Source organism: Bubalus bubalis, chromosome 14, assembly GCF_019923935.1.
Source record: "Bubalus bubalis isolate 160015118507 breed Murrah chromosome 14, NDDB_SH_1, whole genome shotgun sequence".
NCBI lineage: Eukaryota > Metazoa > Chordata > Mammalia > Artiodactyla > Bovidae > Bubalus > Bubalus bubalis.
This window is the reverse complement of record NC_059170.1, coordinates 50,281,333-50,307,520: the sequence shown is the minus strand read 5'-3', so window position 1 is coordinate 50,307,520 and position 26,188 is coordinate 50,281,333. Positions and strand designations below refer to the sequence as shown.

Genomic DNA, 26,188 nt, shown 5'->3' with positions numbered 1-26,188 from the left:
ACTTGAAGCTAGACTTTCTTAGACTGTATTCCTACCCCCTCAGCATATGGAGACATGGCTTCTGATTAAGGATCATGTGTCAGTGACAGAAATGAAAGGAAAGCGGATACTTAGGAGTATAATGATTTTAAACTAAATGGAGACAGAAGAAAGTTGAGGAATCACTGGCTTTACTAGAGATTGAGATGTCTCTCAGAGACTTTGTTGGTAATACTTCATTATTCAGGTTTGTGATCATATCCAAGTGTTCTCTTTCTGTGGGTCTCAGTTTTTCTACTAAAAAAAAAAAAAAAAATTGGACTGGATTGTCTCCAAGTATCCTTTTATGCTCCCAAATTTTGTGATTCACCCAGTTTAGAACACCCAGATATTAAATCTGAATTTTTTTTTTAACTCTTCCACCTCAAACTTTTACTCTTCTAGTAAATTATTCACCAGTCTAGATGTGAATTATTCCTTTGCAGTCTGTAATACTGTATGAAATTTCTGAACCTTGTCCTTTTTCATTTATTTCTGAAACCATGGACAGGTTTTTACATTTTTGTACTAAGAGTAACCCCCAAACAGTTTTCGTTATTTCATCTTACACCATCCCACACCAATCCATTCTTAATGCCACTACAGTATAAACTTCCTAAGTCACATTTATAATCCTCTCCTGCTCAGAAACCTGATATGATTCGTATTAAAGTTCAACAGCCTGAGCGCAGTCTGTCTTTCCAGATGTACCTTTTCCTCTACCCAGAATGGGCTTTCTGCTCTAGTCACAGTAATCCATTCACTATCCTTTGAAAGCAAGGATGCTGCTGTTCATTTACCAAACGTGTGAGTGTCTTATGCACTGGGATGTAGCAGCATGCAGCCAGACGCGGAGAGCTTACAGTCAAAGGCAGAAGACTACTGAAGACAGACGGCCGGACAGTTATTATAATGAACGTATAAAGACTCCGATATGTAGAGGCTAACACTAGTGGAGGGATCAAGGGAGGCCTTGCGGAGAAAGTGGTTTTTTTAAATTAAGGCCTCCAGGTTCAGGGAATAAGCCAACTGAAAAGGGAGGACTTTATTATTGATTATAAAAATTTTAAATGTATACTGTTTGCAGAGTAGCAAAAGATATTGAAAGCAAGAGATGGGCAAAACTTCAGGGAAAAATACAAAACTTTATTGAGAGACATTGCCAAATCTTAATTAAATGAGAAGTATATTGTGTTCATGGATTAAAAGATTCAGTTATATAAAGATATAATATTCTTCCAAATGATTTATAAATTTTTAGGTTTGAGGTATTTGGATCTCCTAGAACTTGACAAGCTTTTTCTAAAATTCATTTAGAAATGCAAAGGGCTAAGGATATGCAAGACACCCTTGCAGAAGACTTGCAGTTTCATATGTCAGGCCCTGATAAAGCTACCTATCCATAATGGGAGAGATACACAGACCGTGGAACAGAATAAAGAAGCTGGAGACAGACCCACATACCTTTCAGTGTGCCAGGACAGGCGCGTGCTGGTCAGCTGGAGGCCCAAGGAGAAGCCGGAGCTTTTCCTTACACTATGCACAGAAATGGATTCTTGGTGGAATAAGGATCTCAGAATGATTCAGTTTTGAGAATTCAGTCTGCTTTCTAGCTTGTAAAAGTAAACTTAGTTAGGCTTAAATGAGTTCTAGGGTCTGGGAGCAATGATGAACTGTTGACACAAAGTGCAGCTTTAAAAGACTGTTGCAGTGAAACAGTTACGGTGCCACTGCAGGTAAGCTTTGTCTGCCTGTTACCAACAGTGTAGCCTCATCCTGATCGGTCACTGCAGGTTACAGCCCGACCTTCTAATGGTTATCACTGCCACTTGATCAAACGATTATTACTGTCACTTGAGGCAAGATAGTGTCACTGTTAGTACAAACCCATTATCCTTGTGAATTATCAGCAATTTTTTTCTTTATTGAAATTCAGAATTAATGCCATCAATGGGGGAGAAAAAGTATTTTTTATAATATTTATCAAATATCTAAATCATGGATTCTGTATACTAAATCATTCCTTAAAGTCATTTGGAAGAGTTGATCACTGATCATTCTGAGAATTGCACCTAAAGTAATCGTAAAAGTAATATGTGTTTGGAAAATCTCTACCTAACAGACAGTAGAACCCGATGAAGCAATTGAAGAGGAGATACCAGATTCACCAGGAATAGAAAAGCACGATAAAGAAAAGGACCAGAAGGAGCCGAAGAAATTGCGTTGTAAGGTTTTCTTCCCCGGTTTTGCTAGTGGCTTGAGTGAGCTCATTACTCTCTTAGCTTCAGAGTGTAAATGCTGGGTGGGGTCAGCACTGCTGCAAGAGTGCAAGGTTCAGCAGTGGCAGCCTCAGTGTTGCCGTGTTCTCTGTCTTCGTTTACTCACTGTAATTTTTCACCCTAATCATATGCACCCCAGTGGCAGCATATATTGCATTACCTTTTCAAGAGAAAAAAAAAATGTACACAACAGAATGCACTTATGTTGAGGTCTCTAGGAAGCTGAATTTTATGAACTGAAAAATATGTAATGACTGCTTAAGATCCTTACACGTTAAGAAGTCAAAAGTTAGGGGATATGTACCGTAGTTCCAAACTGAACACTAGGCAGCCGCCTCTGACTCATGGATGTCTGTGCAGGTAGGTGCATGAATTTAACCTCCAGACATTATACGTACAGGACCAGAGTGAGCCAGCAGTTTCAGGGATTGCATTTTCTAAAGCAGGCCTCTTGTAAATTACATAGTTTAAACAGGCCATTAGCCATGACTGTGAACTTTGTTAAATCTATTTGAACAGATCCACATTTAACTTGGAACTTTTGGTCTTCACAGTAACTGAAGGAGTAGAAAAATCAGTTCTTTTGTTCTTTTACATTCTAATTGTTCAGGCCTATTACTGACACTCACCATATAACAGTGTAAACACATGAAAATTTTATTCTTTTAATCCTTTCCTCATATATTGTTTGTGCTCTCAACTTTCTTCACATATAGTTATTTTCAAGAAATTTACTTTTCAAATTTGTGTTATGGTAATCAAAAAAGAAATCAGGACTACAAGAAATGTAGAACATTTTCCAGGTGATCCCATCCTTAGCTCAGGGTAGGGATGCTTATGACAAGTCTGAGTTCAGCTTGAGGCACAAATAATGGTGATGGATATGTATATACATATATGTGTGTACATATGAGTACATCTTAATATATATGTATACATACACAACCCCCAGCTCCCAGTTGAGTAAGGATCGGGAAGGGTGGAGGTTTTGTTTATGTTTTATAGGATGGTTTCTTTACTTTTTGCTCTTCATTTTATGCTCTAAAACTGGGGGATAGTCTAAGACTATACACAGCATCATTTATTAAATAATGAGTATATATTAGAATGGAAAAGGAAATGGCAACCCATTCCAGTGTTATTGCCTGGAGAATCTCAGGCACGGGGCGGGAATCTGGTGGGCTTCCGTCTATGGGGCTGCACAGAGTCGGACACTACTGAAGCAACTTAGCATAACTTACAAATGTCTTGGCACACGTACCAAAGAAGGCACTGTTTGTGGCCAGTGTTTAGTGATAGAAATGGAATGTTTTGTGTGGTGTATTACTTTGAAATTGGGTCTGTGTTAATTTAATTCTTCATGAGTTACTCTTTAAACCGTATTAAAGTTAGAATAATTGATTTACTGTGATTTTTATATATGAGATTAATATACTTTGAATGCTAGGTGGAAAATTTTTTATCAAAAAAGCCTTTATCTTATGAAATGCTTAATATCTATCTGTCTTAAGCTGCAAAAGTATCTAGCATAGATTCTTCAGAACAGAAAAAAACCAAGAAAAACTTGAAGAAGTTTCTTACACGACGCCCCACTTTGCAAGCTGTTCGTGAAAAAGGTTATATTAAAGGTAGGTAGAAGTGATGTTTATAGCAATGAACTTTGGCCAGAATCAGAAATAAGACATTTTACATTTATAGCTGAGTAATTTCGAAACAGTAAAAATGTTTTCATTCCTTATTCATTATCAGTTCAGTGATTGCAATACATTTGAGTAATTAAAATTGATTTTTAAATGCATGTGAGTTTAAAGCATTGAACAGACGTAAATACCAAATTCAGTTTTTAGAAACCCTGCACCAGAGGAACTACACAGATGTGATGGGTTGGGTGGCAAACTTTGAGAAGACAATTAAGATTTTTAGTTTTGAGATACACAGATCAGAAGAAATATTGAATAGTCACTAACAGTAGGAAAAAAAGAAGAAAGATAATTAACAATTTTATTCTTGATTGTTTGCCTTCAATTCTCATTTAAGGTAATTACAAAATTAGTATAAAGTGCTTTTTGCTAACTAATTTTTATGTTTTTTTCAAGTGTAAGGGTCACAATTCACTAATAAGATCTTTAATATTCTTTAAAATTACATGAGCTATGTATACCTTTAATTCTTAAAAGTGTGTTTAATTTCAAAGGTAGAATTTTCTAATACATAAGTCAAAAGACATTTGTTCATCAGTAAAAAATACAATAAAAGGTAGCATAATATATATATTATGCCTGTCTTTTGTCAAGATTCTAACAAAGACTGTTGTTGGGACATCTGTTTGCAAAGCATGTAAACTAAAATATACAAATAAGTTTCAGTAAACACTACTATGTGTAAAATGGGTAACTAAAGAGAACCTACTGTACAGCACAGGGAACTCTACCCAGTGCTCTGTAGTGGCCTATAGGGGAAAAGAATCTAAAAAAGAGTGAATATATGTATGTGGAACTGCATCATTTTGCTGTACACCTGAAATTAACACAGCCTTGTAAATCAACTACAGTCCAATGAAAATGTTTAAAATAAGCAAAGCATTTGCTGGGGGAAAAAAGAAACTTCTATAAAGATGAGATACAGACAAGATAACTTAAAATAGTGATGAGTTCCACGAAGAATTGAACACAGTGATAAAATAGAGTGACTAGAATTGGGTTACCTTAGGTAGCATAGTCAGAGGGTTGTTTTTTTTCCCCCAGTATTTATTTATTTGGCTGCTCTGGGACTTTGTTGTGGCACATGGGATCTTCAGTTGCAACATGTGAACTCTAGGCTGCAGCATGGGAAGTCTTAGTTGCAGCATGTGGGATCTAGTTCCCCAGCCAGGGATTGAACCTGGGCCCCCTGCATTGGAAGCATGGAGTCTTAGCCACTGGATCACCAGCAAAGTCCCAAAGAAGGTTCATCTAAGGAGGTGACATATTAGCTGAGACCACGAGTGATGAGAAGGAGCTCCATCTGGGGTGGGGAGATTGATCCTGTCCTCTGCACAGGATGAGAAAGTAAGAAGGGAGTCAGGGACTTCCCTGATGGTCCAGTTCTTAGGACTTTGTACTTTAAATTGCCAAGTGCAGGTTCAGTCCCCGGTCAGGGGCCTAAGATCCTGAAAGCTGCGAGGTGTGGCCACCAAAAACGAGCAGAGGAGCCAGGCAGGAGTGAGGGAAGGTGTTCTGGAGCTTCATGAAGAAGGAAAACCGTGTGGTGAAATACAATTGGAAGCAGTCAGCAAAGTACAGATCAGAAGGGCATGTGTCGTGGTGAAGTGCACCTTTGCAAGGATGCCTCCTGTTGCACTCCCAGTGGTTTAGCCACTTTGTGAACTGTTATTTCTTAAAATCTCTTCCAGATCAGGTATTTGGAGCCAATCTTTCTAATCTGTGTCAGAGAGAGAATAGCACAGTGCCAAAATTTGTGAAATTATGCATTGAACATGTCGAGCAATATGGTAAGAAAAAAAAATTTTTTTTTTAAATGTTAAGCACACCAGCCCACTGTTTTGCCATTCAAACCCCTAGGATTTTTGATTTTGAGTGTTGGAACCAGAAGTTCTTTTTAGTTGTAAATTGTCAAGAAAAGCATGTTTTGCAAAAAAAAGAAAAACTTACTCTTTTGTACTGTTTCAAATTAAGAGCTTTGCAGTCAGTCATCTGTTGAATGTTCAGTACGTACGGTTGATTAAGGATATGGTATTCCTTGAAGCCATTTGGAGTTGATATTTGCTTAAAATGAAAGTGGTGATTGTGAAACTGTGTTTAAGAAATGATTGGACAGTTTTGGAGATGGTGTTTACTTACCAAGAGAAAGTTTCTTCTGTTTATAATAAAAATGAGATGACCTTCCAAAACTGCTAAGTCAAACTATAAAGTGTCCAAATAGACAAATCCTCTTTATATCATTTCTTGTAAAAGAAGACTTAAATTAATTTCTGTTTTGGTTAATTTTAGCATGTTATTTATTAGTATTATTTATACTAGCTTTTAAAATAACAGTATCTTGACTGCAGTCACATTAACTTACATCAGTATGTCATTAAAAAATTCTTGTGTAATGAAAATGTTTGCATAAAATGTAATTACTGCTGCTTACGGATCTCTTGTCTGATCTTTATCAGCCCTACAATAGAGAAGCTATGGTCCTTGCCTTTACTGGAAGTTAAATGAATAATAAGCACGTTAGATAATGTTAATATGTACATCATCATTTATTGAATATTTGAACTTTGGGGGATTTCATTGTGTGAATTTCAAATGATTCTATTATACATAATAAATAAAAGAAATTAATAGCTGTCTCAAATTATCAGTTCTTCTTACAGAACCATCATTTTAGTTGCTGGCTTGTATTAAGTCTATTGGGCTTCTCTGGTGGCTCAGATGGTAAAGAATCTGCCAGCAATGCAGGAGACCCAGGTTTGATTCCTGGGTCAGGAAGATCCCCTGGAGAAGGGAATGGCTACCCACTCCAGTATTCTTGCCTGGAGAATTCCATGGACAGAGGAGCCTCGTGGGTTACAATCTATGGGGGTCACAAACAGTAGGACATGACTGAGCGAGTAACACTTCCACTTCATATTAAGTTTATTATAAACACTGACTCTTGAGAGTCCCTTGGATTGCAAGGAGATCAAACCAGTCTAAAGGAAATCAACCCTAAATATTCATTGGAAGGACTAATGTTGAAGCTCCAATAGTTTGGCCACCTGATGCGAAGAGCTACTTGTTGGAAAAGACCGTAATTGCTGGGAAAGGTTGAGGGCAGTAGTAGAAGAGGAAGGCAGCAGAAGATGAGGTGGTTAGATAGCATCACCGACTCAGTGGACATGAATTTGGGCAAATTCTGGGAGACAGTGAAGGACAGGGAAGGCTGGTGTGTTGCAGTCCATGGCGTCACAAAGAGTTGGACTCGACTTAGCAACTGAACAACAGCAGTAATTTGACAAACATTTTTTAGAGGGTGCCTTAATACGTACATTTACACTATCAAATGATATACGAAGAAATGGGTAGGCTGATTTTATCTACCAGCTTTCTTTACTGTTTGATTTATCCTCAAGTGTTTGTTGAAGTTTATCATAAATTGTTAGTATTTCAAGGTTGAGAAGATTTCTGTGAGGCGATCCATAGTCTGCGTGATAAAGTAGATTTGTTGCTGTTTACCAAACAATTCAGAGTGAATCTCCACTCCTCTTTCCCTGCTAAGTAGCTATAAAAAGCCATTGAGAGGAAAAGAGAAATTTTATTTTAGGCTAAATGTTAATAAATAAGAATTCTAAGACATGAAAGCATCTGTAGATGAGACCAACAAGAACTTCAGTCTTGAATTATTGTCATTTGTCTCTTAGGGCTGGATGTTGATGGGATTTACAGAGTTAGTGGCAACCTAGCAGTGATCCAGAAGCTGAGGTTTGCAGTCAATCACGGTGAGGTCATATTCCCTGTTGTTACTTAGAGAAGAATCACTCATACTGTTAGATTTGGTTTAAAATAATTTCCAAGAATTTCCTATTCCTTCTGTTTTGCAGATGAGAAATTGGACTTGAAGGATAGTAAATGGGAAGATATTCATGTCATCACTGGAGCCCTCAAAATGTTTTTTCGAGAATTACCGGAACCTCTCTTTACATTTAATCATTTTAATGATTTTGTTAATGCAATTAGTAAGTATGTAGTTGCACTCAGTTTCCCCCCAGATGTTGAAAACCCTCTGTACATATGGATTAAGCTACTGCAATTCCTTTGATCTTACTTGAAACAAGTTTTTTTCAAAGAATCGCTTTACTCCAGAAATTTTAAATGTGACCACCAGGTGTCACTGCGTATCACCAAATACCAGGTTCCAAAACACCCTGTCACAGCTTTCAGTTTCATGCAGACTCTCCACTCGTTTTTTGTTTTTTTTTTTTTTCCCAGAACAAGAGCCACGACAGCGTGTCTCTGCTGTGAAGGACCTGATCAAACAGTTGCCAAAGCCAAATCAGGACACAATGCAGATTCTGTTCAGACATCTCAAAAGGTAAGAGTCTCACGGCGGGAGAGAAGGAGTAATTGGGGAAAAAGAAGGTCAGAGAAGTCCACAGATACGCTATGTGGTGTGGGACCCCCGGGGCCAGGCGACCAGACCCAGGTTCAGAGCCCAGCTGTGCTGTTCTGCTGTTCCTGTAACATAAGAAAGATAATGTCTCTGAGCCCAAGTTCCTTGTAGGTAACATGGTTTGGTATAAAGAATACCTTCAAGTTAATTTTATATGTGAAACTTTTATTAATATATAATGCCTAGCATATAGTAAGTGTTCAGAAATAGTTGCTCAAGTTAATTATTATGGAGATGAGATTGGTTATTAAATGAAGAATATTCAGTTACCTTAAAGTCGGGGTAATTAGGTCTAAATTACCATATAGTTACTCTAAAACTTCGGATAGGAAGAAGACCAGTTTACTAAAATAAGTGATCACAGCATGAGATTTTTTTTTGTTAATAGCAAAAATGAGTAAAATTCAAAGTTTATTCTCTGTGCTCTAATGAGATTTCCCTGTCACTTCAGTGGGGGAATCATTGTTATCTGAATTATAGCAGGTGTTCAATTATACCTGTCACCTAAGTTGATCCAAAAGAAAATTTTCCATATTATTTAGAGTGAATTCTGTTTGGTTAAATAGTTATATGTACCTTAGGGAAACAAGCATTATTTCTCTTTGCTGAATGCAAACTGTTTATAACACTGAAGAATTACCCCAGTTTTTAAATTTTCTCTTTTAACAATTTTATTTTCCTCTTAGAGTTATAGAAAATGGAGAAAAAAACCGAATGACCTATCAGAGCATAGCGATTGTTTTTGGTCCCACTCTGCTCAAGCCAGAGAAGGAGACTGGTAACATAGCGGTCCATACTGTCTACCAGAATCAGATCGTAGAATTAATTCTTCTCGAGATAAATTCCATCTTTGGACGCTGACACTTACTGAAGACAACCTGTGGAATAGAAGCTGGATTTCATCAGATTGCAGATCCTTGTACCTGACATATCTTATGTTTGGACCAAGCAGTGACTCTTTGATTTTGCACTTTTCTGAGGGATCAGAAGGGAACGGAAGAGTCCAGATGTGTGTTAGGCCCTCATATTTGCTGCTTTGTTGCAAGTTGATAAACCTGTGTGTACCTTTGAATTAATTTTATCCTGAATGTTTGCATTTCACACTCTGAATTTCAGTTAAAAAGAAAAAAATCAAAACTTGCGATTCTAACCAGTCATATACACTGGATAATTTGGTAAGAATACATTTTTTTTCTCCTTAAACTGGATAACGTAGAATTTCTTCTCATGATTTGATAGGTTCATTACTTGATAGAACAACGCTTAGAATCAGTTATTTTGAAAACGCTCCTGGGCATTTAAAACAAAGTGAAGTACGTCTGTTTCGAAACCTGTGTATTTCTATTCCAGGGTTTCTGCATGCGGTGGCAGTCTGAGTGCTGGTACTCATTACAGCCCAGACACCATCCCTTGATGAAGGCTGGCTGTCTTCACTGTGTAACACAGCAGCACACTAATAGTACTTAAAACACTGTGATATACTAGAGTTGAATTTAGCATAAGCCAGTTCAGGGTATTTTGGGGGCTGTCTATACTATACTGACTTGTAGCTAACAATCCTAATTCTCTCTAGTGCCATATTGAGTGCTTGGTATGACCCTGTGGAGAAACCAACTTTCTTTGATGTACGTTCAGGCTGAAGACTGTCCTTTAGCTCATGTATATAATTGTGTTGTATAGTCTCAGAATACATTCTAACCCCTTGTTTCTAATCATGATACTGATAATAATTCTCCATGAATATTAGGTTTCCTCCAGAAACAGGCCGTTATTTGAGGAAGTTAACTGTGTGCACTTTTAGATTTTAATTACATTTACAGCAAATCACTGTAATGCAAATGGTACTGGAAAAATGCTGAATAGACTTGCTAAATGGTAAATGCACTACAAGAGGAACCTTTTAGATTATTTAATATGTACAGAATACATTAGAAAAAAATTTATTACAGAATTCTAACTCTGCAGTATGAATAGTGGAAACCCATATGTAAATTAGATAGAGGTCAGATCGAAAATGACATTGCTAAATCTGAGAATTTCTTTTTACATTACTAATGTAGATCGGTTTGTATAATAAAACAGGGTTTGGAAGGTTTTGTTACAGAGAGCATGGTCTGCTGAAGATTTTTTTAAAATGTATTTTTCTAGATTAACTGCTGTAAATGAAATGTCTAATCCGAATAAAGAAAACTATAAGAGGTTTAGAGATTTTTTTCCATTGGAAATGTGCATTTTGGTTTTTAATTTTGTTTTGTTTTGCATTTACTGGCACACTTTTTATAATACCTCATTTAAAAAAAATTCAGTGAATCCGGTATTTCCTGTGGCAAATACGTCTCCCTCATTTCACGCCTTTCCTGCTCCCCACCACACTAGTGCTCTCTCCACCTGCCCCACGCCCCCCCGCCCCCCCCCCCCCCCCCCCCACCGCCCTCTGTTTCTTCATCAGTATTTGAAAGTGAATGATTTGTAACCAAGACTCTTTTTCTTAGGATCACATTTACAATTTACAGATTCATTTTCTTGGGAACAAATATTTTTTGTATGACCTGTCTAAAAACCCCTCGCCTGAGTTTTGTGGTAAAAGTATTGTTTGTGGTTGTGATCTTATTAAATTGATAACAAACTAAGCTATTTGACAGCAGTGGGAAAGCAGATTGTCTTGGGCAGGGAGAAAAATCCCCCAGATAAGAATGTTTATATTTGCCTAAAGATGTCCATAACCATATACAGTATGCCCTAGGCCTGGCCTGTGTAGTGATTGTATGCCAGGAAAACAATTAGATGCAAATCAGTGATGTTCTTTCTCTTGGTAGTTACAACATATCAAAGAATAAAATTGTCCTGTGTTTCTTGTTTCAAAGTACACGTGTGTATGTGAAGTCTTAAATGTTTTAATAGTCCACAGCTAATCAGCTTATTGTAATATTGTATGTACAATGAGATCAATGTCTTGTGTTTTCATCCTCTGTGAATTAAAAATTCTCACTTGTTTTGTCATAACAAAACCAGTAATTTTTCCTGTCTCGATAGCTTGATTTTTAGTAGAAAATATATTAAAAGCTGAAATAAATTGTCAGTGAAATTTCATTTACTAATAGACTTTCCTTCAGAGTGTCATTTAAAAAAAATAGTTGGAGATGGAAAGAAAAAATATATTCCAGTATGTTGTTCTATTTCAATACAAGAAAATACTATTTAAATTTTACTGCCGTAAGAAATTTTGCCTTTTACTTTAGAAAAAGTTAATTAAGAAAAAAAGCATTGTTACCTTTTAGGTAGAGGCAAACTTATAGATTTTTTTTCTCTTATGTGAAAAGCACAAATGGAATAATTCAGCCAAACTTAGGGCATAGACAGTTGTGTTATATATGCATACACACATGTATGTGTATGTATATCGTTCAGTTGCTAGGTCCTGTCCAATGTTTTGGCACCCAGTGGACTGCATCATGCCAGGCTCCTCTGTTCATGGGATTTCCCAGGCAAGAATACTGGAGTGGGTTGCCATTTCCTTCTGCTGGGATCTTCCTGACCCCGGGGTCAAACCCCTGTGTCATGCATTGGGAGGTGGATTCTTTGCCATTGAGCCACCAGGGAAGCCCGAATGTGTCATTGCTTACATACAAATGAAAACTCATCGATAATAATAATGGTAGATACCTGGAGACCTTTGTAGTATTTTAATTTTATCCCATGGTTCTTTGTAAACCTGTAATATTAAATATTAAGATAGCAATGAGAGGAAAAAAAGGTATTCCATAATTGTGCCCCGAGATTTTTTTCTCAGTTCATGGGAGAGGCTTCTGATTAAATGTTTACACATGCCGTTTTTCACGACACTGATTTCTCCAACATCTTTAAGCATTTAGAAGAAATACATAGAGGAACCTACAACATGTCTCTTTAGTGAAAAAGAAATAAGAATAGTCAGATGGGTATCATCCTCTCATTGGTCTTATAAAAGTCAACTACTCCAATATTGCATCCATATAGAGTTGAAAATGGGTAGAAAATAAGATTTTATTAAGTTTCCTGGTCTCTCAACTCTAGCCGTCTGCACTCACGATCCTCTTTTATAGAAAGCATGCCTAGTTTGAGACCGAGGTGTTTTAATTAGTGAGTTCAGCGTGTTTGTTACAGTCCCTGAGGTGGGGCATTGTTTCTGTTTTTGTTTTTAAACGGTATTCCAGTATAACTAATACAATCATGTTACCTGCAACTTCAGTTTGAAACCGAAAAAGAAGAAAAAGGCAAAGGGGCTGCAAAACAAGATCAGCAGCCTTACAATGATGGTGATGAGAATCTGTTGAAAATTCACAAGCCTGGAGCCCAGGCACTGCAAAGTCAGCCCTAGGCCTTGGCAGAGAACGGGACGTCCAGAATGCTAATAAGACCTTCTGTAGCTACGGAAGGCAGGGAGTTCTCCTGAAGAATCTCAATTAGGCTTCTCAACTGAAATTTTGTGGACCAGGGGTGGCTGTAAGTGATTTCAGCTGGATTGAGCTTTTACAGATGAGCCGTATGTGACTGTGGCACTTAAATGAACTCTTTCATTTCCTTCATTGCTTCCCTTCTGCAGGAAAAAACAAAAAAAACAAAATGCAAAAAGCACTTTCATGATACTCATATAAACAGAGCACGTCGAGAACAAGGTAACTGTTTAATGCACCACCACAATATGAATCCAGAAAAGTTTCGTTTCTTAATGTTTCTCGTCAACCTGCCCTTCCCTTCATTTTACTTCCTCTCCCAGTGTTTTCAGAAGAACAGCCCTTGGTAAAGATTTTAACCGGGAGCCAGATCTTCTAGGTAGTTTTTTCTTGTTTTGTTTGCTTGTTTTTGCTTTTAATATTAAAAAAAATTATTAATTTGGCTCTGCGGGGGTCTTAGTTGCTGGATGTGGGAACTTTTAATTGAGGCATGTGGAATCTTGGTTCCCTAGCCAGGGATTGAATCCATGCTCCTTGCAGTGAACGTATGGATCTCAACCTCTGGACCAGGGAATTCGCTAGGTAGTTCTAATTGTTGTGGCTCACAGCGCAAGTAGCAGTGAAACCTGCAAGTTGCTGTGAACCCTGTGATGTCATGAAATCTGTACTGACATCAGAATGAGATGTGACACTGTGGAAACTATCAACAAGGCCTGTGCGTAAGTAGAAGTTAGAACAGCTGTCAGGTCAGGGTCATGACTAGTGGAGACTCAGCCTGGTACTCAGGGCCTCCTCCTGGACATTGAGAGATTGTTTATATATTTGGTCAAGAGAAATGGGTATCTTAACACTTAAGTAAAACTGAGTCTCATCGATGGATCAAGCAGGACAGACCCTACTGGGACCTCACATTCACAGTCTTAGGTTATGGAGGCCCAGAATGTGTGTGCATGCCTACAGCCGAATGGCTGGGCAGTCGCTCAGAAGGATGAGCCTAAGGGAAGAAGCATCTTAATTAGTTATGTTATTTCTATTTAAACTTTGTGATGCATTTAAGTAAAGCATATTCTGGCGTGTTCACATATTGTTTGATGATGAAACAGCTTGTCTACCTGTTGTGGGTATCTGTTTTCAAGCTAAGTTCATTTTTATTTATGGGACATATTGAAACTTCTTTTTTATGTGTTACGTGCATTCTGGTGACTATGCACGCGGCTTGTCTCAGCAGTTGCTGTTTGCCTTGGACTGTCAGATGATTGGCTGCTCACACAGGCTGTATTGGGGCTTCCTGAGGCTCTTGAGTCCACGGTGTCCAGATTTCCTGGAGCAGGTAGACTTGAAGAGGAATCAAGGGCCTCTGTGGAAGCCAGCACAACTGTGTGGTCCTCCCTTTATAGAGGGGGGGGGTCCCAGGATTTTTAGTTCTATGAGTTTCCCTGAATTCAACACTTAAGTTGGAAACCAGATCAGATGTGTCATTCCTGACACCTGGCTGCACCTTATGACACCCTCTTATTATGGCTCCGCCTCCTGACCTGTTATGTTAGCCAAATTGATTCTGAGCATGGCCAGTACCAACAGCTGAACCTTCTTACCCGTCTAACCACTCTTGGAAGCAGCTGGAGCATATTCAGTTGGCATCAGTAGTTCCACAAAGCCAGCCAGCGTCAGATGATATGAAATCATTTTTTCAGATAACAGGCAGCTCTGAAACATCTCCCACTGCATAGGAGGTTGGGAAGACACTTTAATATAAACAGTCTTATAAGATCCCATTTATTCATTCAACAAATTCATTGACTTTGTTTAATAAATATGAATATGTTTTGTTAACACAGAGCTTTAACCTTTGGGGATATGATGGTGAATGAAACAGAGTCCCTGCTTTTGTGTTTATGTTTTTGAGATTGGTATTATGACAACTGGTGTATATTTAGTTCTGACGTAAAACCCTTACTGAGTAGGTGAACTGAAATGGTCAGTCTCAGTAGTTTTATTATAAATTATGAATACGCCTTCCGGTCAGCTGCTAGTGTTTTGGTCGGGCTAGTTTGCTGAGATTGAGCTGAGATTTATTGCTGTGTGATTGGGTAGCTTGAGTTGAGAATGACATATATAATTTGAGTACTTGTTGAGTTGAAGTTAGGCAAATTTGTCAGATAAATACAGGAAATATTGATGGCTTTGATGAAGCATCGTTTCAGTGGATGAGGCCTGGGTATAAACAGCAGATGGATCATCATGGTGGGAAGCAGTAAAATGTGGAGTGGAACATTAGCTAAAGTTTCAGGAAAATCGTGGATTTAACAACGTTGTTAGCAGTCACATAAGTAATCCACATCATACCTCCTGTGTGAAGACACATGGAAAGGATTCTGGGAACGTGCTGGTTACAGCATAGTTTTTCAGTTCTCACATTAAAACAACAACATAATGACAACAGCAAAACTAGGAAACATACCCTCACAGCCCCCAAAAGACAAGCGACTGGATAAAGCTCCACCCGCTCCAAGATCTGCAAGGATACGGTGTCTGTGAGAGGAGCAGGAAAGACCATAGGGTAGCATCTGACAGACCCGAGGACAGGAGGACCGCAGTGTAACCACCAGGACTGGAGGGGCTGAGTCACTCTCCGCTAGGAATTCTCAAAACTAACTTGTCAGAGGTCCCTTCCAGGGCAAGGCCTCTAATTGAAGAAGGGTTGCTGGGAGTGGAATCAAAATTGGGCAGGATAGGGACAGTGGATCAAGAAGATTGTCTAGGTCAGGGTGGGCAGGGGAGATGGAGCCAAGAAGTCCCAGAAATCAAACTGCCATGCTTTTTTTTTTTCCTTTAGTGAATAACTTTATTACCTAGGGTCAAAGGTGAGGTACTGGCTCAGCACTCTCCAGAACATGGGTTGGTGGACGGGGTCTGCAGCTTTTTCCTCTTGACTCAGCCTCTGTGAGCTTGACTGTGGAGGAGGGAGACAGGACCAGCCTGAGCTCAGCGGCTGCTGGTGTTGAATTGCAGGTAACATTGGGCTGTACGGTGATTGGTGTAGATTACTGAATTCAGATAGTTCTGCTGAGCTTTTTGCACCTCACCCAACCATTGGTTGAAGGAGCCTAGCCCCCTCCAAAATTCAGCACACAGCTCCCTCCCCTGCTCTTCCATAATGTTTAACACAATTCAGAAACAACACCAGAATGAATCTGATAAGGTAATGAACCTTTCTTGAATCCCTAGTCCAAAAGTTCAGGAAGATTACTTTTACATTGAGCAAAATAATAGCATCAAAGCCAAATCTCATATGAAATTGTGAGGAAAAAAAGAATTAGTATAGTAGCATCCCTATGCAAATGGAAGCATTCCAGAAACATATGCCCATAAAGAAAACTGTAATCTTTTATTTCAAAATGAACTCAAGGTTTTTAAGGAATAGTATAAGACATGAAAGTAAACATCAAATCAGAATTACAGAAACTAAGATGACAGAACTCAGGACAGAATTTAAAATGTTTCAGAACTGTAAATAGAAACATAAGTGCAGATAAATAAAACATAATGCCTTAAAAGATGTGAAAAAAAATTTTAAAGTGACAATGGAGATAGATAAAAAAGTCAAATACAGAATCAATAGGAGTTCATACAGAAATCAAGGGCAAGTAAAAGACATTAAAAATATTTCAGGAGTACTTTCCTTAAGTTAGAAAAGAAATTAAAGCATACCAAATAACATTAATATAGCTAACATAAAACTAATGTCAGTATAACTAATTATCTAAGATAGCCATCAATAAGACATTCTAATGGAATTAATGGATTGTACTGGATTGTAAGGAAAAGCAAACCTATGGGGCATCTATTTGAAATGACACGTGACTTGTAAAGGAAATTATTAGATTATCAGAATTTTCAACAGTAACACATTATACCAGATGCAAATGGAAGCAATGTATTTAAGATTCTCAAGGAAAGAGTCAGTCAAGGGATTTTTCTATCCAACTTTGAAGTAGAAAAGGCGTACATTGTCATCTGCCTTTAAGAATTCAAGACCCTTCTCATGATCCCATCGTTTAGGACCGATTACAGAAGTTTAGATTACAGTTTCAGGCTACCAAAAAGTCTCGGAAACATCAGCATAAGCACTAGTTGTTGTGTATTAAACATTTAACTGCTCATAGAAATAAGACTCAGCGAGGGCCAACAGGAGGGTATATAGTCCTTAATGACTACATACACCCTGCGAGTGAAAATGTAATGCCACTGCTACAGAGAATGAGGAGGAAGTATGCCAAAGCTGTTAATGTTTTCATGTTGGTGAAGTAATCAACTTTTGTAGTAACATTTGATCTCTTGTCCTCAGTTCCTAAAAATTCTTCACAGCCATAAACATGGAATGGTGTTTCTTCCCCTCCTTTAGTCTTTTGTCTCTAGTAGTTTTCAATATTTCACCTCTCTTATTATAGCTATTAGCTGTATATTCTTTTACTATTCTTTCATGATTACCACAATCTGTTATAGATGAAGGGCTAATCTCCCTAATATTTAAAGATCTGTTAGAAAGTAAGAAGGAAAAGACCAATAATCCAGGAGAAAAATGAATAAAGGAGTAAAGAGCAACCATGAAGTGATGTGTTTCATGTAAGAATCAATGGATGCTCAACTAGCAAGTGGAGGGTGAATGAGAAATGACACGTATTCCTCCCTCTTGTTTCATTCGTCCCCACACTGCAGGTGCTGTGTTTTCTGTACACTGAAGCCCTTGCTACAGCTTTATTATTATTATTCCTCCCTCCCTCCCTTCTCATATCAGCCCTCAGCATATCTGTGGTAAACAGCTAGGATGGACCTTATTAAGTCTTAGAAACTGCCTTTTCCCTCTTTTGGCATTGACGCTCTTGAAATTATTATCTTTCTACTTCTAAGAAGACATTATCTTGAAACTTTTCTTGGATTCTCAGCTGCTTTGTTTGGTAGCTGGTCATAAGGGCCACAAATGGTAAAATTAGGAACATTGAACTTAACATTTGAAGAGCAAGGAATCTACACTTGTTTTCAAAGTTGTATTCCATCCCATTGGTTTTTCAAAACAGAGCATTGGGAAGAATAATTTCCCCTTATGACAGGAATGTTTGTGTGTGAAGCTCATCTCAAACCAACAATTTCTGAAAACTCAATTTCTGGAAAGTCTGATAGGCAGGGGGAACCTGCCATCATTTTGGATGAGTTTATACCTGGGCTTAGGGCACTAGAGTAAGTGTGACATTTATTTATGTCACATATTGATGTAAGGTTTTTAGCAACTTTGTCCTCTGTTGCTTTGGGATGTGATAACCTGCACAGAACTGTCAACTCATTTAAAAATGACGACATTCTGCATGACATTCAAAAGGGAAAGAGAAAAGCAGCTCTCATTTAGTGGGTATGGCAGTTATTTGTGTGGAGAATGTCCTGTTTCCCTTCATTTCACCTAAACAGAGTGATAAATCGGCATGGTTTTCCAGCTGTCACCGCGGTCATCAATAAAAGGCACACGGACTCTTTCTCCAAGTAGCTGAGTCTGCTTGAAATTGTAATAGTAACTATTTTATTAGCCAAACTGCTTAAAGTTTTTCTCTTAGAGAACGAATATATTTTACTGAGAATAATTGTGCTGCCAGGTAATGGAAAATAAACATTAAACACTGATACTATCAGCCTCTTGACTTGTCTAATTTTCCTGGTTCATAATGCATTGTGGCTAGACTGATGAAATCAAACAGTTAATGGTAAATTACCTGTCAGCTTGATTTGTCTACTCTGTTCATTATCTTTGGTGAGAATACGGATGAGACGAATGTCTGTGTGTGTGGTGTTTGAATTTCCTTGAACTTGGAGTAGGGGTTGGAAATGTCTCTTTCCAGAAAGTAAACTTAGTGTGTGTATATTTAGAATAGCTACCCACTCCCAACCTGGTTAGACATTCAAAACATAAGCATCGAGCTCTTAGTATTTTGACTTTTTTGGGGGTATTTTTTGTTTAGAGTAATTAATCTTAGGGTCCTAGAAAATAAGAGTGGAACCTCTTCTGGTTGTCACTTCAAAAAATTTGTTTTTCAGTTTTATTTTTTTCTGATTGTCAATTTTTTTCAATTAATATTTATTTTTGGTTGCACTGGGTCTTCATTGTTGCGTGTGGGCTTTATCTATTTGTGATGAGCCGGGGCTATTCTTCATTGTGGTGCAACTTATATGCAAAGAACATCATGCAAAATGCCAGGCTGGATAAAGCACAAGCTGGAATCAAGATTGCTGGGAGAAATATCAGTAACCTCAGATATGCAGATGACACCACCGTTATGGCAGAAAGCAAAGGGGAGCTAAAGAACCTCTTGATGAAAGTAAAAGAGGAGAGTGAAAAAGCTGGCTTAAAACTCAACATTCAAAAAACGAAGATCATGGCATCCAATCCCCTCACTTCAGGTCAAATAGATGGGGAAACAGTGGAAACAGTGACAGACCTTCTTGGACTCCAAAATCACTTGGACAGTGACTGCAGCCATGAAATTAAAAGACACTTGCTCCTTGGAAGAAAAACTATGACAAACCTAGACAGCATGTTAAAAAGCAGAGACATCACTTTGCCAACAAAGGTCTGTACAGTCAAAGCTGTGGGTTTTCCAGTAGTCATGTATGGATGTGAGAGTTGCACCATAAAGCTGAGCACCGAAGAATTATTTTGAACTGTGGTATTGGAGAAGACTCTTAAGAGTCCCTTGGACTGCAAAGAAATCAAATCAGTCAGTCTTAAAGGAAATCAACCCTGAATATTCATTGGAAGGACTGGTACTGAAGCTGAAACTCCAATACTTTGGCCACCTGATGCAAAGAGCTGACTCATTGGAAAAGACCCTGATGCTGGGAAAGATTGAGGGCAGGAGAAGGGGATGACAGAGGATGAGATAGTTGGATAGCATCACCAACTCAATGGACCTGAATTTGAGCAAGCTCTAGGAGATGGTGAAGGACAGGGAAGCCTGGCATGCTGCAGTCCATGGGGTGGCAGAGAGTCTGACACGACTGAGTGACTGAACAACGGCAAAGGGCTTCTTTATTGCAGTGGTTTCTTTTGTTGATGGGCTTAAGTAGTTGTGGCACACAGGCTCAGTGGTTGCAGCTCACAGGCCCTTGAGCACCGGTTCACAAGTTGTGGTACATGGGTTTAGTTGCTCCAAGGCATGTGGGATCTTCCTGGACCAGGGATTGAACCTGTGTCTCCTGCATTGGCAGGTGGATCTTCATCCACTGAGCCACCAGGGAAGCCCCTGGCTGTCACTTAAGGACATACCTGCACACACCACCAGACGGTGCACTGAACACAGAGGGTTTTTCTGCTCCTTCTGTGACTGACATTGAAAACAACTTGCCATAAACACAGGAAGGCCTTCCAAAGAGCAGAATGGAAACTGTACATCTATTCCAAAGTGGACTAAGTGCAGTTCTATTCAAACACTTAGGAAACAGTACTTTTGGATCTGGAGACAGTGGCAAAAATTTAAAGCTGGATTTTGTCTTAGGTTGTAAGATCACTTTTAAAAAAACCGTTTGTAAATTGAAAGACAGCTTCCTTTAGTGTCAACCTCTCACTGCGTAATCTTATAGACACTTGAGGGCTGTTTGAACCTCACACCAGGGAGTGGAGGGCAGGGTAGGAACATGAAGTGAAGCAGATCTTGGTGACATGAGGCGAGTGGCCCCTTCACTGGAGTCAGGGAGATGCTGGCACAGTGGCGGAATTGGGATGCTCTGCAGAACTGGGTTTCCCCAGCAGATCCGGGTCCTTGCTCAGCTGCCCTTATACTAGGGAATGCGGTGCTCTGCATTCCAAACTTCTAGTGAGTTTGGGAAGGACGTGGAAAGCAGAGACCCTCTACATTCCCTCCTGGATTCTAGACGGCCAGCAGCTGGTTGGTTCCAGGGCAGTGCTGGGTGAGGTACACTCTGGGAAGATCTGGAGTCTTGGGCTCAGGAGAATATGGGCACTGCAGCAGAGAGACCTGAGTTCCAGTCTCGTATTTCTCAACTGAAGTGGAAGCAAATTTTTTGAACTTTTAAGGACTTTAATTTCTTCAAACATTAAATTCAGACAATTATACCTTCTTTTCAGTTCTAGGACAAGGATTAAATGAGAGAATGTCTTGGAAGCACCTCGCGTAGTACCTGGTTTACAGTAAGTACCTAATCATTTGTGTGTGTGTGTGTATGTGTGTGTGTATGTGCATGCTAAGTCACTTCAGTTGTGTCTGACTCTGCAACTCTATGGACTATAACCTGACAGGCTCCTCTGTCCATGGGATTCTCCAGGCAAGAATACTGGAGGGGGTTGCCATGCTCTCCTCCAGGGGATCTATCTATCTATCTATATATTTGGTCACACCTCATGGCATACAGGATCTTAGTTCCCCCACCAGCTATGGAACCCGTGTCCCCTGCAGTGGAAGCATAGAGTCCTCACCACTGGACTGTCAGGGAAGTACCATATATTGATTTTATTTGGTCCTTTTAAGAGCCCTGGGAATTGTGATGTTTAACAGACCTCCTTGCAGTTTCAGGTGGCACTTTTAAAATAAAATTCTCTCCTAATGATAGCTTGAGCCCAGCCACTCGATGGGAGAAGCAGCAGAACCTGTAGGATCTTATTTGCAATTGACATTCTCTATTGTAATTTTGTTCTTGGTTATTTTTCAATTTTCTTTTTGTTTCACTGGAAAGGAAAGATGCTACTCAGTTTTAAATGTTAAAAGGGTACAAGTTGCTTTGTTACAAAGACTATATTTCAGCAAGATCAGTGGCTGACAAAGGGCACAGAACAAGAGGCAAAATTGAGACAAACCCCAAGTCTAAGCTGTTCGTTCAAAAACAATTTCGAGTCCTTCCAATGTATGAGATGCTGGGATTATGATGAATATTACCAGATATGTTTTCTGCTGTCCGGGTGTTTATTGTCTAGTAAAGGATAGAGATATTATTCAGGTCATCCCACTAATAAATGTATAATTCAAAACTGGCGATTTAAGTGCTCTGAAAGCCAGGAACCAGGTTTATAAAAGGGTAATTACAGAAGGGCCTGGGTTAGATTTGGGGTCAGAGAAAGCTTCCCTGAGGAAATGCCTCTGGGGCTGAGGTCAAAAGGATGAGAAAGGTTACCTGGTCGCACAAAGAATGTCCAGCCCATGGGGCCTGAGGAAGGAGAGCAGAGGTGGGGGGCTCCCAGGAAATGGCAAGAAGGCAGAGCTGTAGACGGAAGAGGGACAGGGGGCAGGGGGTGGAGGGGGTGATGGGGAGGGGGTCACAGTAGTGAGAGTGGCTGCCAGCATCCGTTTACCTGTGCTGAGGGGCCGGTGGGTGCTTCTGGGACCACCTGGCACCACAGGCTTGGCTTGAGTTTCCCTGGGAATCTAGGCTGCAAGTCCAGTGGCCAGGCTGGGATGTGCGCTTGCCTTGCCTTGTCAGCTGCCAAGGCCGTTGTCACATGTGCTGCTGTGCTGTGTATGCTTCTGGGCAGAGAGGAAGTGTAGCCCCAAGGGCAGGCATCCCTGCAGGCGGGGGCTCCTGTTGGGCGCCTGTCGCCGTGGTGGTTGTCGGGACAGGCCTTTGTTCCTGTTTCTTTGCCCAAAGAGGCTGTTAAAGCTAAAACCCATCAGTCTGCCCATTTTAGCGACCATTGAGCAACTGAGATGCTCAAATGTTCTGTTACCTCTTTTGCTGGTCAGCTTCATGGTATTTCTGTTGTCTCCAGGATTTAATTGTTTCTCCAGTGGACAATGTGGTCTGGAAATCTGGCGTGCTCCTACAAGAATCAGAAGTTCACCCAATACTCTTGCTTGCCGCTTCTCCCAGCCTGTGGAGGCCTGAAGCAAACCTGGGAGTGAAGTGGGTTTTCTGCTGAGGAATTAAGTAACTGAAGAATTGTTTTTAACTGTAGTAAAATATACATACATGAAATGGATGATTTTAAGTATATAATTCAGTGGCACTAAGTATATTCATTCGGAGAAGGCAATGGCACCCCACTCCAGTACTTTTGCCTAGAAAATCCCATGGACGGAGGAGCCTGGTAGGCTGCAGTTCATGGGGTCGCTAGAGTCTGATATGACTGAGCAACTTCACTTTCACTTTTCACTTTCATGCAATGGAGAAGGAAATGGCAACCCACTCCAGTGTTCTTGCCTGGAGAATCCCAGGGACGGGAAGCCTGGTGGGCTGCCGTCTATGGGGTCGCACAGAGTCGGACACGACTAAAGTGACACAGCAGCAGCAAGTATATTCATTCAGAAAACTAAGATCATGGCATCCGGTCCCATCACTTCATGGCAAATAGATGGGGAAACAGTGGCTGACTTTATTTTGGGGGGGCTCCAAAATCACTGCAGATGGTGATTGCAGCCATGAAGTTAAAAGACGCTTACTCCTTGGAAGGAAAGTTATGACCAACCTTGACAGCATGTTAAAAAGCAGAGACATTACTTTCTCAACAAAGGTCCGTCTAGTCAAGGCTATGGTTTTTCCAGTAGTCATGTATGGATGTGAGAGTTGGACCATAAAGAAAGCTGAGTGCTGAAGAATTGATGCTTTTGAACTGTGGTGTTGGAGAAGACTCTTGAGAGTCCCTTGGACTGCAAGGACATCCAACCAGTCCATTGTAAAGGAGATCAGTCCTGGGTGTTCTTTGGAAGGACTGATGTTGAAGCTGAAACTCCAATACTTTGGCCACCTAATGCGAAGAACTGACTCATTTGAAAAGACCCTGATGCTGGGAAAGATTGAGGGCAGGAGGAGAAGGGGACAACAGAGGATGAGATGGTTGAATGGCATCACCGATTCAATGGACTTGAGTTTGGGTGAACTCTGGGAGTTAGTGATGGACAGGGAGGCCTGATGTGCTGCGGTTGGGGTTGCAAAGAGTCGGACACAACCGAGCGACTGAACTGAAGTATATTCACAAGGTTGTGCAACCATCACCACTATTCACTTCCAGAAATTTTTCATCATCCCGAATAGAAACTCTGTCCCCACGAAACACTGACTCCCTATTCCCCCTTCCCCAGTCCCTAGTAACCCCTCATCTCCTTCCTGCCTACATGAATGTCATTGCTCTCGGCTCTGCATGTGAATGGAATCATACGACATTTGTCCTTTTGTGAATGGCTTATTTCATTTAGCATAACATCCTCAAGATTCATCCGTGCTGTGGGATGTGTCAGAATTTACTTCCTTTTTACAGCGGAATAATATTCCATTGGATATACACCATCTGTTGTTTATTCACTCACCCATTGATGGACGCTTGGATTGTGTCCTCCTTTTGGCTGTTGTGAATAATGCTGCTGTGAACATGAGGGCACAGGTATCTGTTTGAGTCCTTGCCTTCAATTCTTTTGGGCACATGCCTGGGAGTGGAATTCCTGGGTCATAAAGTAATTCTATGTTAACTTTTTGAGGAACTGATTAAAAAATTGAAGTATAGTTGATTTACAATACTGTGTTAATTCCAGGTGTACAGAATGATCTGGTTACACACACATATATTTAATATATGTCTGTATCTATAGTCCTTTAAACAATTCTTACATTAAATAGTAATACAAGATACTGAATATAGTTCCTTGTGCTATACAGTAGGCGCTTATTAGTTATCTGTTTTTTGTACCGGAGAAGGCAATGGCACCCCACTCCAGTACTCTTGCCTGGAAAATCCCATGGATGGAGGAGCCTGTTAGGCTGCAATCCATGGGGTCGCTATGAGTCCGACACGACTGAGCGACTTCACTTTCACTTTTCACTTTCATGCATTGGAGAAGGAAATGGCAACCCACTCCAGTGTTCTTGCCTGGAGAATCCCAGGGACGGGGGAGCCTGGTGGGCTGCCGTCTATGGGGTCGCACAGAGTTGGACACGACTGAAGCAACTTAGCATAGCATAGCATAGTGTGCATGTTAACCCCAAGCTCCCAATTTATCATTCCCTTCTCCTCTTTGGTAACCATAAGTGTGTTTTCTATATCTGTGAGTCTGTCTCTGTTTTATAAATAAGTTCAGTTGTACTATTCTTTTAGATTTCCACATGTGAATGATATCATGTGATATTTGTGTTTCTCGGTCTGACTTACTTTACTTAGTATGATAATCTCTAGGTCCATACATGATGCTGCAGATGGCATTATTTCATTCTTTTTTGTGGCTGAGTAGTATTCCATTGTTTATATGTACCACATATTCTTTATTCATTCATTTGCTGATGGCTATTTTTGTTGTTTCCAGGTCTTTTTTGTTTATTGTAAATCGAATCATGTATTTCTTTTTTTCTTTTTCTTTTGGCTGCACTGTGTGGCTTGTGGGATCTTAGGTCCCTGACTATGGATTGAACCCAGCCCTGGCAGTGAAGGCACGGAGTCCTAGCCACTGAAGCGCCAGAGAATTCGGATCATGTATTTCTTGAAGTCAGTTTTTGTGACATGAACTTGATGCCCTAGGCCTCTCCCGGCACAAGTCCTCAAATCTGATCCTTTCTACGACAGTGTCCTGCCTGTGTGCTCCTGTAACCCCTACCCTGGCACTGTGACCACACAGACAAGACTTGGGTGCATCTCCTGGGGGTTCTGGCAGGGCAAGGTCTGTGTCTACTAGATACGGGTTCTGGCAAGCTGAATCAGTTCTCTTTGATGGTTGTTTCCCTTTCAGTGACTGTGGCCTTGGAACATGGCTTCTGAGGACTGTTTCCCCATTAATTAGAGCTCGCCTGGGCCAGCCCTCTGGGCTCAATGCTGTTCCAGGCTCCTGGGAGCACAAGGGCTTGTGCCATCTCTCTAGAGGCCAGATCTCTTAAAACATGGACCAGTTTTTTCTTTATTCCCATTAGGAGATTTCGCCATTTAGAAAACTATGCTAAAATACACGTAACATACAATCTACCATTTTGACCCTTTGTATTAAATAAATGTCAGTTCAATGGTTTTAGCACACTCACAGTGTTGTGCAACTTTCCCATCCATTTTAGAAAGATCCGTATTTGTGTTTAAAAGAGGTTTTGCCTTTCTAAAAGCAAAGGGTTTTGCCTGAGGGAGGTGGGTGCTCCCCAGCATGTGTGGTTCTCCTGAATTCGCACAGAGTTACAATCAAGTCCACACGGCCAGGCTGGCCCTGGGCTGGTGAAGAGACCACGTGGACCAAGAACGGGGCCTCTCCCCGCCTCCTATCACCCCATCCTGCCTCTCCTTCTCTTCCACCCCCCTTTGTTTGCACAGTATTGGAAGTCGATGTTCACCCTCTCCCAAGGCTTCAGCATCTTTGAGAGGCTACA

At 40.1% G+C, this 26,188-nt stretch overlaps 1 protein-coding gene and 1 long non-coding RNA gene across 12 annotated transcripts in view; both read left to right on the top strand.

The window, feature by feature from the left end:
- The window catches only part of ARHGAP12 (Rho GTPase activating protein 12), a 146,889-nt gene extending 135,367 nt beyond the window's left edge, over positions 1–11,522 (top strand). For all 11 annotated transcript variants that reach the window (XM_044928065.2, XM_044928066.2, XM_044928069.2 and 8 more), the window contains 7 exons: positions 2,141–2,243; positions 3,809–3,925; positions 5,689–5,787; positions 7,684–7,761; positions 7,864–7,998; positions 8,252–8,354; positions 9,119–11,522. In XM_044928065.2, coding sequence (XP_044784000.1) covers positions 2,141–2,243; positions 3,809–3,925; positions 5,689–5,787; positions 7,684–7,761; positions 7,864–7,998; positions 8,252–8,354; positions 9,119–9,293 — 810 coding nt within the window. In that variant the 3' untranslated portion in view covers positions 9,294–11,522. The remainder of the gene's footprint in view (positions 1–2,140; positions 2,244–3,808; positions 3,926–5,688; positions 5,788–7,683; positions 7,762–7,863; positions 7,999–8,251; positions 8,355–9,118) is intronic.
- A 1,773-nt stretch (positions 11,523–13,295) lies between these two features.
- On the top strand, positions 13,296–25,854 carry LOC123329237. The gene is made up of 3 exons (XR_006544608.1): positions 13,296–13,584; positions 20,997–21,059; positions 25,235–25,854. It is a non-coding gene; the product is annotated as an uncharacterized LOC123329237 (long non-coding RNA).
- Positions 25,855–26,188: the final 334 nt, after the last annotated feature.